The following is a 16,694-nucleotide window of genomic DNA, read 5'->3' as shown; positions in this document are numbered from 1 at the left end:
ATAAAGCTTAGTTTTCATTATTCATATTGTGTGTGTTATTACACTTCTTAAATTTTCTGTTTCTTTTTCGCAGGCATTCTCGTTTCAATAGCATAGGTGTACGAACACTTTCTGCGCTCATTGTATGTACAGTAAATACAAATTTATAATTTTTGACTTTACGAAGTATACAATGTAATTGTTCAATAATTAACATAAGCAGGCATTCATTAATTTATATTAATATAATAGTTAACAAAACTAATAAGCGGGTGATTGATGACTCAGTGGTAGAGTTTTCATCTATGGTATTCTAACCCAGGACATGTGGGTTTTCGATGGCTAATTTTGTGTTCGAAAATTTTCCCGGTGGTATTCTTGGTTCCCTTTCTTATATTTGTTCCATCATCACTCATTAACGAATTTAGTTTATCAAAACTCTATAGCCATATATTCATTCTGTCCGTCAGTGAAACAAACAGTCTCAAGAACTATCTGATGGATTACCAATCAATTTTGGCCATGATGTACAGAGTCAATAGTTAAGAATCGAGTTCCCTGATGAATGTAATATTCAAACCGGAAGCGGTACAAATCAACCATTTCCGGTTTTAACGTTAATCATTATATAGTAAATATGGTAATAAATAGCGAGAAGCGGTTTCCAGTAATCGACATATATAAAATTCATGTAGATAGAATGTTACCCAGTTTGTGCATCTGCTGAAAATAATGAGCTTAGGTATTTAGAGAGCATTTTCCGCTTTAGAAAATGTGTGCTTGGTAAAGAATGTAGAGAATTAGCTGAGTCAGGCACGTAGCTAGAATATGGTAATAGGAAGGGGGGGGGGTCTGTCACGAAATACTGTGGTTATTTACCAGGGGCTCAATCATTCTAAACTATTTTATTGGCAATATATATTGGTTCGTTTAGCCAAGATTTCTAATGGGGGCAATTTATGAAATACTGTGGTTACACACCAGAGGCTCGATCAATCTAAATATTTTACTGACAACATACCCATATTGATTGGTTAGGACAATAAAATGAGGATATATTAGTAAGTATTTTAATAAGAAGCTATGAAGAAATCTCGAGTAAAAGAATATAAAAAAAAGTATTGAAAAAGATATCGTCTTCCGAGGTCATTCGAACGGTGTCGAGAATTTTGCGTCTGGGAAATTTGCGCCCTACCTCAAGAACAGGGAAAATTGCGCCTGCGATGTACCTCCACCGGGAAGTTTGAGCCCTGCGAAATAAAAGAACCTACTGGAGCTTACGCATTTCCTCGGAGGGGCTGACATTACAGCATAAACAATCCTCCCCCCACAACCATGCCATTTGTGATTTATTTTCATTGTGGCTATATAAGGGGAGAATAAACTTCAATATAAGCCAAAAGAACACAACGGATCAACGCAATCACTGCTTCTTCCAGAGATGATTTTGGGGGAACACTGGCCTCCCCAGAGCTCTCAGAGTGCCCCCTCGGAGGAGACCAAAATAATACGTCTATAATATAATAATAAATAGAATAGTATCAGCAGTGACCCCCCTCCGGAATACTAAATGTGCCCCCCGGAACATTTTTCCTGAAAGAACGACTGAACGCAATTGTGTGTTTGAAGTGTAATTCCAGCAAGTAAACACACTGTACATAGTTTTCTTGATAATATTACTGAACTGATTTTACATTCACTTTACATTTTCTTTTCTATATTTTGTGTCCTGAAAAGCCAAACAACTCGCAATTATTGTGAACAGAGATATCTGGGTAGAGCCAAACAGCCTTTTGTAGATTAAATTATACTCTTTGATTATATTAATAAATAATTATATATCAGTCATTTATACGTTTATTGTAAATTTTGTAGTATAATGAAAAATTGTATTTGTATGGATTGCCCTTTAGTGAACGAAAATTGTATTTTTTTCATTTGTTCGGAATATTATAACGGATAGAATAACTCAGTGAGACGATGAGAGGCAAGCCTAGTTCAAGTGCGAGTGGAAGTTACTTTACACAATACAATAAGAAGTTGAATTGTAGGGCGCTAACATCCCAGTGCAAATATATAGCCGGCGCATTTTCCCCTCTTTTTGGGGTAGGGCGCAAACATCCCAGTGCAAATATATTGCGAGCGCATTTTTTCCTATTTTTGTGGTAGGGCGCAAATTTCCCGGGCGCAAAATTCTCGCATTCAAGGAAAATATAATGTCCGTGAAGTTGACAAGCCACTTATGTCAGACTCCAATTTCGACTTTAAACGTCGCTAGTGCTACGTTAGTGTTCGATAGTGACGCAAATCGTTAGTACTCCAACTGCATGCCAACACGCCCACTTCTAAGAATCATCTCAAAAATGAGGTTAACCGTTAGAGCAAGTAAGTGCTCATTGGTGCCATTAACATTAACGTTAAAGCCTCCATGGTACGGCCCTTTGAGTAATAATAACACCACGTTTTTTGCTAGTCTCAATGCGTCCCTATATTCTCGCGAACATTCTGACGTGCCCAAGTTAGTTACTTTTTTTTGGGGGGGGGGACTATTGTTTATCTGTTATGGTTTATTGTTTATTGCTAGTCTGCAGAGTAGTCCTTACATTAATATGCCATTGTCCTTGATAATCATTGCGTATTTACAAGCAATTTGTTATTACTGTTAGAAGATATCAAAAAACAACAGATAAAATCTACTACTTAACGGTTCATATTTTTCTTTTACAGTACATAAACGATTAATAATAATAATAATAATAATAATAATAATAATAATAATAAGAGTATTCCAGCATAAAAGTTATCAATTACATCACACTGGCAACAAGCGACGCATATTTTAACTTCATAAAAAATCGTTTCTCACGATTTTCTGGAAAACTACGTATAATAACATCTTCATTATGTCAAGTTGTTTATCTCAGTGTGATATATGTCTTACCTCTGGACAATATCACATTAAAACAAAAATTAAATATTAGGAGTACATCGTACTTTTGGACTACATCTCATTAACCATGGGAAGATTGAGTACTGTATACTTTAGGATGTAAGTTTCAGCTTAACTTGCATCATACATTCTTAGGATTACAAAAAGGTAATTTGTTCGTTTGCATTTGAACAAAATTCTTAGGATTACAAAAAGAAAAAATATTTTTTCCGAAATCCGGATTTTTTCCGAATTCCGGATTTTTTCCGAATTCCGGATTTTTTCCGAAATCCGGAATTTTTCCGAAATCCGGAATTTTCCCGAATTCCGGATTTTTTCCGAAATCCGGAATTTTCCCTAATTCCGGAATTTTTCTGAATTCCGGATTTTTTCCGAAATCCGGAATTTTTCCGAATTCCGGATTTTTTCTGAATTCCGGATTTTTTCCGAAATCCGGAATTTTTCCGAATTCCGGAATTTTCCGATTTTACTTTCCGGATTCCGGAAAGTAAAAATTCCGGAATTGGCCATCCCTAGTTTATACTTATACTCCCGTCGCTGACGCGCCTGCTCCCTGCGAACGCACCCCGTCACTACCGCTCGGGCTCTCCTATTGTATTCCTGATCTGGCTCGGTTAGATAGCATTCGTGCTTTTTTACTAGCCATCTAGGCAAAGTTGGTTCGTGTTTTATGCACTATTGTTTTTATGACATACGTCCACATTGAATTTATGCTGAGCCCTTGTGAAATGAATCTGCAACTAGTAATGGAACTCCTCATTTAGTGCATGCTTTGCTATAAGAAATTAAAAAAGTAAAGAAAAGAAAAAAGTTCTTACCTGACCTAAAAATAAAAGAAATGTGACAATTTTTTGAGAACCGTCTGCTCGAGTAATGCCAAAGTAAATTTATATCACAACCATTACAGGAGAACTAATAATACAAAGTTATATCTCAACACAGTACTTCCATCATCTTAGCAAACCGACCTAACAAGAGATTCACCACACACAACGCACTCGCACTAGATGTCATTAACGTAATCAAACGATACCTAACCACGTGAAAAAACTAACAACAATCCGATATGTTATTAGCAATATCTAACACTAAAGCTATTACAACATATATATATATATATATATATATGTATATATATATATATATGTATATATATATATATATATATATATATATATGTGCGTATATATATATAAGTATAAAGAAAACTATTTGATGCGAATGAAGAACTGGAGCATGTATTGTGAAGTTTACCCAATAAGAACTTGTATTAGGTAGTCACTGAAAACGATAATGCTATCTAACCGAGTCAGGGCATGGGCGCAGCAGGAGTTGCGTCCGTAGGGAGTAGTTGGCACCAGTAACGACGTCAAGATAGAAGTGCAGCAAGGGGCCGGGGCAGAATGCGTCTGTATGGAGAAGGCTCGTCAACAACGGTTAATATGCGCGACGAAGTAGTGTAAAAAACACATTATCGTATAAAATTACATAGAGCAGTTGTAATTAACAAACAACACACTTGTGAACATAAATTACTGGTTTTCTGCGTTATATATGCTCCAACGTTGGAAATTAATATCGTAAACAATTCTCCTTCATATGCACTCACACATTTTAACCTTAAAATTACAACTTTAGTGACAGACTATTATAAAACAATAGTAATGGTTTTACACCATACATAAAGAGGCTTTTAGTAATGATTGTAGTTTTATTTTCTTTCTTGGTGTATGTCCACTAATGCGTTTATATTTATAATTTGCAGTAAACTGATAAGTTTTAAGTTGTTAGTATCCCGAGGCGAATTGTTACAAAGTAATTCGGTAACGTTGGTGTGTTACGTTGTCATTCTTAAATTGATAAACATAGTTAAAATATTTATAGTACTAATAATGTTGTTGTTATGTAGTTCGTGTTGGGGATTAGGGTACCTGAACATCGTGTGGAATTACTATTGCTCTGTGGGTACAAGCATGGTACAACACGAAAATCTGCAGGTGAGCTTCATCGTCGTCATCCGGTCATCCCGAAACCATCATATTAAAAGTTAGCGAAATTGTTGCATAAATTTAAGGCAACTTTCCGTATACTTGACAGTAAATGCAGTGGTTGTCCCAAATGTGCGATAGACGCTTTCTTCACATTCACACGCCTGCCTTGCCATCTCACAATCAGTGTAACCAGAACATGTAAGTTCAATCATTACATGTAATCAAAAATATTAATTATCTTGATACCTATTTGTCCACTCTACGGTAGTAACCTATTTTTACTGTGTATTACGCTGTTGTTACTTTTGACAGTTAAAGGACTTTATCGGGGCTTTAAATGTACGGTACGTAGAAAATGTAATAAAACCCAATCTTATCCAATAAAACCTACTAGCTGTGCACAATCCTGTTGACAGTCACAACACATTTTAACCCAAAGCTTGGCGATTTATACAATCTACGCTCACTTCTGTTTACTTCAGTTGCTATTTTATTTCTCTTCTTCGTGTCTAACCAATACACATATTGCTTCAAATTATAGCCTGTGTACAAATCTCGAAGATTGTGTTACATGTGCAATTTAAAGTCACAAGAGTTTTGCGTTTTTGAATGAAGCTGTTTATAATGAAATCCAAATTCTTTTTAAGGTTGCCTTGTTTTTGTGGGAGAAAAAAAAAAACTAAGTGAAATAGCTTGCAAAATTATTACTAAATCCGAAGCCATTCATTAATGTGTAGCTATCGACGGCAACAGAATTGATTTTCAAAATCATAACATCATATTCATCATAATCATTATAATTATTCGATTATGATTCCCAGGACACATATTAGCTAAGTGTTAGTTACTGTTATTTGTAATTGCGAAAAGTAACAAGAACGATAAACTAAAGTATGTATTTTATTGATTCCAGAATGTTATTCAATACGAAGAGGAGGAGGCTGAAGCTCGAGATCCTGAGAAGGATATGGAGCTGTTCCGCGCCACCTGCCAAGAGATCCGTTCACTGATGGAAGAGATCCTTCATTTGAAGGAGAAAAGTGGGGATAAGGTAAAAAATCAGCAGAATTTTAAGGTAGATCACTTTCATTATTAATTGAGCATGGCCCAGATAACTGAGCAAATTCAGGATTGAATAAAAATTACTTGTGTACCTAAATTTTAATAATTGTCCTACTATGTGTAGTATTATATTTACCGCAGATCATTGACTTACTCTCAAGTATGCTTCAAAATATTTATTATTGCTGAAATTTTCAATAGGAACCCGCCACCTTCGTCATCAACTTTATTATTATTATTATTATTATTATTATTATTATTATTATTATTATTATTATTATAAGAGAACATTGACAGCGTGGTTTATCTTACTCTGAAAACAAAATGCATAAACCATACTATAATGAATAGTTTGAATCAAATGTAATGGATTCATTACACTAATATTCCTGTTCCAATCACCTATTATGACTTCAATTGTATTTTTTATTTTTTCGCTAAAGCTCTACTAGTATGTTGGAAAAACAGTAAATAGTAAAAAAGGCAACATGACATCAGTTCATAGTTTCTAATAATTATAGAAGCTTTCAATACTTAAATGTTTGTCAGTTTCACTGATTGTTCGAAATTACAGGTGTAGCTTAGTTGGAGATTCTCAATCTGAGAATATTTCTTAAGCCATTGTTCTCTTGATGCGACAATCCACTTCACAAGATGGACGCCATTGAGTCCATTTTCACTGAAAATTTCAGAATTAACAAACAGTTAGTTATTCCTGAGTGTAAGGTAATAGTTATATTGCTGTAGTTCTGTTCCTTTAGAGAAATTTCCGAGTTTAATTTAATTGTTTTAATCATGCGCCCGTTTAGTTCCTTTAGTAGTCATCTATAAGAGACATAATTCAGCACTTCAAAATTAAGAGAAAATTAGTTTCTGGAATTATGTATATACCAGCCAAATATTATAAGTATAGTAAGAAAATAGCTTTCGATCAAAAATTGGTAATTTCTAAACGAAAGATTTCTCAAGCTGCTTAAAATTCTTCCAGGTTGCATTTTCTATATATTTACACATTTAGGAAGTCTTATTTGTAGCAGGCAGTAAAACCCTTGGATTGCATAGCCCAGTTGTCTGCTGTGGTAGAATGGCAAACATAAATGATGATATCGATACCATCTTCTGTAGGAGTGTTGCTTATTATCATTTCACGAATTGTCATTGCATTTCACTCTCCCTTAACGTAGAGCATAACACGGGACATGATATTCGTTAGTGGCCGAGAGGTTAGCGTACGTGTTCCCAGGTTTTTCTCTGGTTGGAATTCTAGCCTGGAACATAAATCGAATCCACACGGCAGTTTGGATTTCACTTTAAGCTGTAGATCCTTCTCACATAGCACCAATGTATCTTAAAAGAAGAAAGAAAAGAAAACTTTCGTTTGAGTCGTGAAGCTACGATACACAGAGAGCCAAGGAGGAACATCTTGAAATTCCTTGTAAATAAATGCTTAGCCTTCCTGCCTTCTGTGCTTAAAACGCATGTTCAATAATTAGTGGAAATACATTGAATTTGGTTCCCACGTACATAATGTATTGTAGATATATGTTTTATAAATACATTTGCTGTTCAACACTGAAATCCCATTAAGAAACAGACAGGTAAAGAACATTCTACCTTGTATTTTATTTGACGCGCAGATTATATTATGAGAGTTGAAAGAATAATCACTCACCTTTGTCTGCTAAGAAAAAACAATTTTCGGTTATGTTCGGTGAGCTCTTTCGCCGTCCTCGGTCGGTACTTTGAAAGTTCAGAACGGCCTCCTTATTGAATAATTACTTATTGATTGGTGCTGTAGGTTGCATCTATATAAATTAAATGAATGGGTGATATTTAACGAGTAACTCCTTCTAGACTTTTCACTGATTTTGATTGTTTTTGGTACATGAGCGGGCCCTGGTCTGTTTAAGATTTTCATTACATTTTCAGCAAGGAAGAAGGGGTGAAGGGTGACGTGCAAAAAAAAAAAAAAAAAAAAAAAAAAAAATCGAGAGTATGACAGATTGATATTACGATTAGGAATTAGATTTCTGTGCTTTCGGAGTCTATGGCAATGTTAGCCTGTCACGTATGAGGAATTACATCCCTTGGCGTTCACACTGTCCTGGGAATTGGGGGAAGAAGAAAGGAATAGGAAAAGAAGGAAGCTGCCTGGGACCATTATGTTACGTATGAATAACGGCCTAGGACCAGTATGTTACGTATGAATAACGGCCTAGGACCAGTATTTGCCTGGTATGAATGGGTGAAAACCTCATTCAGGATGACTGGCGTCCAAAAGCTGTTAACTTTTTCGACCAAGTGTCCCAACCTGGAATTGAACCTAGGACCGCTCACTAAAAGGGAGAACGTTAGGAACTACGCTACGTGGAGTCACCCCGACCTATATTAGTGTCTAATCCATAATTTTCGAGGTCGCTGAGATAAAATGTGACATTCCTGATGCTGTTTGAGTCCGAGTTCACTACCATGGGCATAGTAGTGAGAAAGAGTGATTAGTAGAGTGGGAATAGAAAAAATAACAATAACAAAAAAAAACCTTTTTTTATTGTTATGCGCGTGTCCTAAAGGAGCAAAAGGGTTCAACTACTTCCCAAAAAATGCTCTTCTCGTGCGAAGAATAAGCATTTCAGCTAATAATGAATAACTCAAATATGAACAATCTTACCTATGGGCATTTTGGCTAGTAATTAATAACTCAAATATGAACAATCTTACCTATGGGTATTTCAGCTAATAATGAATAACTCCAATATGAACAAACTTACCTATGAGTATTTCAGCTAATAATGAATAACTCAAGAATGAAGTCTTACCTATGGGAATTTCAGCTAATAATGAATAACTCAAATATGAACAATCTTACCTATGGGCATTTTGGCTAGTAATTAATAACTCAAATATGAACAATCTTACCTATGGGTATTTCAGCTAATAATGAATAACTCCAATATGAACTATCTTACCTATCGGCATTTCAGCTAATAATGAATAATTCAATTATGAACAATCTTACCTATCAACATTTCAGCTAATAATGAATAATTCAATTATGAACAATGTTACCTTATATCGCGAAGTAGTACAGCTACAAATCATACAATTTCGATGTGTGCTGACATGTTTGTCGGTGACTTCCGGGTACTGGTAAACTAGAGACATAGAGAAGTTCCTGTCTTCCTGTGAAATTTTCCGAGAGAAAAATTAGACAATCTCACTTGTCGAAAACAGTATAAACTCATTCTTGAAACAAAAACATAAAATAAAGTAAAAAATAAAAAAGTACGATGACTAGTCTATAGGTTAATCATGTTTTAAAATATATTTTCATTCCTGGGAGTAACGATTGGAATAAATTTCCTGGTCTATGTCGTTCATTTTTCAGCTGTTCGTAGAAACTAAACACAAAAGTCGGTGAAGCGTAGAAAGTTAACAAGAAACTTTTTTTTTTTTTTTTTTTTTTAAATCACAGAAAGTTTCTTCACTGCATTACCGCGATTCGCTCTATAATCGTGACATACATTACTTTAATACAATACGAAATTAACATGATATTTCTCTTTTTTGTAGCTTTTCACTGTATTTTGTAAAAATGAAGATACCGTATTTGCGCGACTATAGGTCGCACCTAGACTTTACACGAGATGATAGAAAAAGTAAATCTCGAATATATGCCACACTAAATTTACGAGAAAGTTCAATTAGACAATACTTTGAGATGTTTCTCTCTCCTTCCTCTTCTTTAACTCTCGCATAACTAAGAGTCATCACCAACAGGACAGATTTTGTGTATTGGGAGGTCTGGTGACGTGACTAATTTAAGCGGCAGTGTAAGGAAAATCAAAGTTGATTTATTCCAGAAAAGTTGATCATTTGGTTTCTGAGTGACGATGAAAAAGGAGCATACTAGTTACACAGGGAAATTTAAACTTCAAGTTATCAGCTATGCAAAGTAACACAGAAAGCGGGAAGTTGGACGCAGATTTGATGTTGATGAAAAAAACTTCGTCGGTGGTGTGCAAGTGAAGAGAAATAGTTTGAAAAGTCGCTGTTCATTTCGAGGGCAAAAGCGCAAAACTTAGAGTGGGAAAATATTTGTTTGCTTTTATATTTATAGTTTAAAACAGGAAATGTGGATATGCCGTTACAACTGAAATGATTCAAATTGAAGGCTGCAAAATAATATGTGTACACGTCATTTTGAACTGACGACTTATGATCTGAAGGGGGAAAATCTCGATTATAGGCCACCCCATGATTTTTCAAGCCAAAATTTAGGAAATGTAGGAAAATACGATAGATACTTTCTGAGGGGTAAGTTTAAAGTGGGTCGTTGTAAGATCCGCTGTCTTTTATCCTAGTAAAAGATGAATCAAGTTTTGTTCGTAAGAGATCTGTTGCTAAGTACGCACGAGATGAATTTTGAAGAGTGTTTAATAATATAGGCAACTAAGCGATAGACCAAGCACGACTTAACAGTGCCGTTTCCTTCACCTTCTATTACTCCACTTTCCCAGTCAAGAAACTGTGTGGCGTGTTGTCCGAAAACAATTTTTTTCTTTAATGGAAGCTTCAACTGCAGATTTAGTAGATTTGTTTATTTGTTCTATTTCATTGGCTAAAAGACGCATTTGATTGACGAAAAACGTAAGAGGCGCTTCACTTTTTGACTCACAATTTCCTTTTGATGTTAATGCTTGCTTAGTAGGAACATATATACTACACTGCAGCAAGTGTAATTGCAGAAAATCTATTGTGGATGGATGGTCATCGCAGCTTAAGGATCTCAATATTCCAAAATGACACTGTAATGGATCTTAATTGAGCTTTCCGGTTAAAACATCCTCTACTCCATAGCAACTCAGACATTTCTAAAATGCTCTGTACTGTTACTCGCAAAGATTCAATCGTTCTTTCAGAGGCAAAAGTGTTCACGGTGGAATTAAGGACAGATAAAAAGATTTTTAGCATGGAATGCATATTTGAATTTTCGTATAAAGCTTTCGAAGGAATACGAGAATTAAGAGCATCTGCAAGGTCATTTAAATCTCTTGTGAACATTTCAGTATTTTCAGAATCTTCGAAGCCCTGCGATCCAAGTTCGCGAAGAAATTTTAAACTATCAGCAACGCTGTTGCTAGAAAGTTGAAATGCGAGCTTTGCATTCATTCTTTCAAATGGCTTAGGGTCTATGTGAGCAGAGGTAAGTTTTGGAGAAGTTCTAAGTCCTGCAGATTCATCAGATGTTTCTACTGCATAAAGGAGTCTGTAGTGAGAAAAATTGATAAGAGTGTCTTTATAACAAACTTGAACTTTATCATAAAAATAATTCCTTATACATTTCAATATATGTACAGCATCTGAATTTGCCCACAATTTTATTTTATTATCAGCGGAGTTCAAAATGTGACACTGTGTTTTTCCTTTCTTCCCACTAATTCCTAATGATTTCCATGCTTTTTTATTAGACTGACTCCCATCAGAAGTGAAACCTATTACTCTGCCACCAGATTGTTCCAACTGCAATATTACTTGAATTAAAATTTTTGCCAAAATATCCCCAGGTGTCGCATTTTTGCTAGCATATACAGCAACTGGTTGAATCCAGTCGTGCATAAGTGGGACAAACATAAATACCAAAGCGTGATTTGCAAGCATTTTCTTTTGAAAATCTGGGGTGTTATCCCTCAAATCAACGAAACCGTCAACTTTAAGAGAGCACGAGTTGAACTGAATTTCTTCTCTCAGCTTCACTTCATCAAATATTAACACTCCTAGCCGTTCATTTTCGTCGCTTTCATCTTCCTAATATCCTGTTATTGCTCTAAGAGCATGTGGGTTAATTCCATATGTGCATCTAAGTCCTTTGCAAAGCTTTCTTAAATGACTCGACGATGGAAGTGGCAGTAATTCGTGTTTTAAACAATGTTTGTACCGTTTTGGAGATTTGATTTTTAATAGCAAACTTTCCAGTGTGAATTCATTGCTGTACCTCATCCCTCTGGAACTTTTAACCTGACTTTTTTTTTAACATTGCATCTTTTATTAACTTTTGCTTTTTGCTTAAATATTTTTCAGCTGTTTCTTTAGCTTTGACTTTGCTAAGACCCCTCTCTAAAGAATTAATCCTTGCTCTAGCGGAGGATAAATTACGCTTTGCTGTAGCTAATTTTCGGTTTAGATTTTTAATTTCTCTTTTGAGAGACACAATTGTCTTACGAACATCTGAAGCGTTAAAGTTTTCAACAGAGGAAATAGATGAATTTTGAGGGGATCTAGAACTTATCAAAGAACCCACTAGGTCTAATTCCCTTTCTTTGGTCTTCTTTACTACGTTTTTTAGTTGCCTTTGAGTAGGAGGCTTCCGACATTTGAGGGGTAGTTAAATATTTGGGAAGATTGGGAAATATATGTGGGACTGCGCCAGGTTTCCACTTTTCCTTCAGGTGTTTAACTTTTTCTCCTTTTATTACGAAAGAATCTGCTTTAATTATAAGTTCTCCCGCGAAATGTAAGTCACAGATCCTACTGTTACTGGTTAGTTTCCTGTCTTTCCGTGGAATTGCACTGACCCACTTATCAAATAGTGCCTCGTCCCTGGGAGGTGTAAAGAAGTGTTTAGGTTCGCTATCGCCACGATAACCTGACCGGCAACCAGGAACAAAACACGTAGGCATATTTTACAGATTATACTACTTAAAAAAAGAAGGAAAAAAGCACCACACACTGAAAACCAATAAAAAGCACTTGAACACACACACATTCACTAGGCACACATTCACTAGAAACAAATAGTACTGGAAATAATACAAAAAAAAAAAAAAACGCTACTTCTCAAACAAACTTTCACCCGCTAGTTCTTATTCCCTAAGACACTTGTTACGATTTGAAGCCACCCCGATTACAGCGCTATTATTGCGAGGGTCCACCGCTTCTAATGGTTAAAAGGCAGAGAAAGCACACTTTTTCTTCTATTCGCTTGGTTAGACTATAGTTTTTTTTTTATTTATTTTTTTTTAAATTATAACTATTAACTGAGTCACATAAATTTTGTAATCTGTGCAAGAAAAGTATGTTTTATGATCTCACAGCAATGGTGACAAATTGATAAGGAGAGAGAAGAGCCTTAAGACATAATGATAATTAGATTTACAATTCACAAGCTTAACTATTTAGGAAATAAATAATGTACAGGTAGTAGCTTTCGTTTTATCAACTTACCATTAGCTGCACATAAAACTTCCTATAACTTAGTGTGTACCATGCTTATGTCTTAGACGTGACTGTAAATGCTGTTTCATTGCTGTTGGTTATTGATTACAGTCTTTATACTCGCAGTGCTGGAGATTTGGGAACGAAAACTAACGGAAGCATATTTGTCTTCCTTTGTAAATATGTAAAAATCCCGAAAAGGGAGTGAATAGTCAAACCAGAAAATAAGGGAAGCATAATCACACACACAAAAGGAGTACTTTATAAGGGCGTTTGCTAAACGCTTTATTAAATGAGGAAGAAAATAACTAAAGAGAAAAGATGTTTCTTACCTACTTCATTCTATTCCCTATCACATGAAGTCATTAGTGAAGTTATGTGGTGTACTGTTTTAGTGTACATAGTCGCTAGCGTTCTCGTTTTTGGTGCCAGCGATCCCGGTGGGTACACTCGGTCGGAAAAGTATAAAACTTTTTCAGGCCAGCCATCCTGAGTGACGTTTTCCTCATTGACACTGGGTAAATGCCAGGATGGCACCTAACACGTAGGTCCCAGGCTGCTTTCTCCCTTCCCTTTCCTCAGATAGTGTGATAGCTGAGAGACGTGAGGGACTAACATGGCGTTAGATGCCAAAAGCCCAGAAATGTAATTCCTAAATCCTGTGTGTGTGTGTTTTCTCGGATTTTTGGATAATTCGTAGTTAATAATTAATATACAAGATGATTCAAATAATTTTATTGATTTCAAATCTTTCATTTTTTTTTTTTTTTTTAATTGTGCAAATTAGTTAAAATTTTACACTAAGTACTATAACTTTACAAGTTTTCATGGTGAAAATTGCAGTATAGTAACTCACAAATGCTCAATCATTCGTAATGTTGCAATGAAAATGGCAAGGACTTTATTTATTTTAGTTGATAGATAAAGTTTGTACTGTCGTTTGCAAGGTAGCTGTGGCATAGGCCACGTAGTAAACATTGTAGGCGTTAAAGTGTAGGATGCAAAAATTCTGTATCTGCACCACAGACAGCTACCTTGCACCGTGTCATTGCCACCTGACAGAATAATTTTGAACTACAGCGTGCCCCACAAAAAAGCAGGAAATTTGGATTTTCTACAATAAGAGCGATTGTATGTGCAATAATGTGTGTTATGTGCAGTTGTATAGTTTTGTGATGTTCCATTGTGTATATTACGTATGTGCACCCAGATGTTCCAAGACATTAACACAGTTATGGGTGATCACGAATGGACATGGCAACAAGACGGTGCGAAGGCCCATACAGCAATCGATACTGTGACATGGATAAGAATTAATACTCCTGACTTCATCGAACCTAACGACTGACCGTCTAAAAGTCCAGATCTCAACGTGATGGATTATTACATTTGGGGAATACTGCTACAGAAGGTTTGAGAACACAGGAGAGACATCACAAACATTGATGGCCTGAAAGCTGTAATGGCACACGCCTGGAACAACGTTACACTTTAAACTATCCAAAATGCCACAGGAAATTGGTTACAACATCTACGCCGCTGTATGGAAGCCAAAGGGAATCATTTTGAGCACTTGCATTGATTATGAACATTCAAGTGACAGTGTCAGTAAAATATAAATGAAAATATATGTGTCCACCTCATATTACAGAATCTACAATAAATTTCCTGCTTTTTTGTGGGGCACCATGTACTACAACCGTGCCAACCAAAACCCGAGGATGTGGTCGGAAGTATTTCAATACAATTTTAATCGTCGATATAGCTTTAACGCTCTTGGAACGATTTTTTATCATTCAAATAATATTAAAACACGCTATATATGATCATCAATTAGGAAAATATTTTTGCCGTCCTATTATATTGGAAATTCAACCCCAAAAGGAAACTTTCGTGTTCCTTAAATATATTTCCTAAATCTTAACTCATCATGATGAATAAACGTATTGTGATCAACAAAGTGGTTTATGCGTTGTGAAGAAACGGATATGTAATTGTAGCCCTCTCCTTTATAAGTCGTACTGAATTAGTGCAAATGAGTAGTATTCTTTACCCTTTTAAATCAACTCTTCTCCCGCTATATAGGAACTTTGTGTCTTCAAATAGCTCGAAATGAACATGTGATGAAATTCCACTGAAATTGAATTCTTGCACAATCGATGGATGACCAGTCATCATAACAAGAGTAATCCATAACGTAGTGAAATACATAAAATTATGGCACCCAGAAAAGAACGTTGTATTTTTAGATAATAGATTAAATTTAGGTTAGTTTGCCCTATTAATTTAGCAGCAAGTGAACAGGTTTCCAAACCACTCTGGAAGTTTTTTAATTTGTCTTGTTGCTGTTATAAACTAAGTGTTATTACTTTTGTAGGCTGTTGCAGAGATTGCAGAGAAAAGAATATCTGCCTCATTGTTATTTGTTCTGCTAAAGAAGCTGAACCGATTAGAAAAATTTCGTACGAAGAAAGCAAGAAACACGTTGAACGTTGTTAAGTTGCAAGTGGATAGCTATCATTTACAGCTACAAAATTTACTGTATGAAATTCTTCATCTAAAGAAAGAAGTCACCAAATGTCGTGAATTTAAGTAAGTACTTATCGCCACAATGTTGATACGAAGTGTTGCTTTGATTTATTTACTTTTAGCGCATAATACTGTATAGAAAGTTATTTTTTTGTGGATTCTGATTTTTTTCTTCTTTCTTCCTTCAATAGAGATGCGTTCATCTTTTCAGTTGTTTATTTTCTCGAATAACTAAAATAAGGAACAAATTATTTTTCTTCCGTTCAGAAATCACATGTCACTACTAAATACCGATTTAATAATAGTATTGAGCTACTCAGATAAAGTCCATAGTTCTATTTTGAGCATTATAGCAAAATTAATTTTCATATATCGGATGTGAATACTGCTATAATATATATTTTTTTAGGTCAAAAGATGAAGAAATAGAACTGGTTCCAGTGGACCAATTTTTCCAAGAAGCTCCAGAGTCCATCAGCAGAGCTGTGAGTATTGAAATTTGATTTTGGCTTGAATTTCATAGAGTACAAATAATCCGTCTCACTATGTCACGGTAACTCTTAAGTAGTTCTTCCTGACATAAGTTTAAAACGTAGGGTAGGAAGTCCGTTTCTAATATAAGTGGCTGTGGAATGAACCGTTTTCTCCCATTGTATTTCACATTGATGGTCTCCAAGTGGTACATTAGTCCCTTTCCGTTAGTAATTCACCCGATTGCTCTTCATATGACCATAGTTTAATGTTGTATTTCAAGTTATGTTATCTGTTTTGCATGTCGATTTACAAGGTGATCATTCAATGAATTTGGCAGCTGCCGCACATGTATTGAATCTGGTAACTTATCAGGTACTTCGAACAGTGTCTTTGAACCTGCTAGAAACAAATTCATTTCTCCCAACCTAAGGGTGTGGTTTTTCTTAAACGAGGCTTTCCAAATCTCTTCGAACTGCATTATAGTTTGTTTTCTTGTC

At 35.4% G+C, this 16,694-nt stretch overlaps 1 protein-coding gene across 2 annotated transcripts in view; it reads left to right on the top strand.

Moving 5' to 3' along the window:
- thoc5 (THO complex subunit 5) overlaps window positions 1–16,694 on the top strand; it is an 88,154-nt gene that overhangs the window by 12,338 nt on the left and 59,122 nt on the right. Inside the window, exons 3-5 of one of the 2 annotated variants that reach the window (XM_081771174.1) lie at window positions 5,834–5,971; window positions 15,572–15,786; window positions 16,133–16,208. In XM_081771174.1, coding sequence (XP_081627300.1) covers window positions 5,834–5,971; window positions 15,572–15,786; window positions 16,133–16,208 — 429 coding nt within the window. Of the gene's footprint in view, window positions 1–5,833; window positions 5,996–15,571; window positions 15,787–16,132; window positions 16,209–16,694 lie in introns of both variants that reach the window. The other variant, XM_081771173.1, reaches the window with a different exon arrangement.

Source organism: Thermobia domestica, chromosome 9 (assembly GCF_964235325.1).
Source record: "Thermobia domestica chromosome 9, izTheDome1.hap1.1, whole genome shotgun sequence".
NCBI lineage: Eukaryota > Metazoa > Arthropoda > Insecta > Zygentoma > Lepismatidae > Thermobia > Thermobia domestica.
Note: the sequence above shows the minus strand (reverse complement) of the source record. Positions and strands in the feature narration are given on the sequence as shown.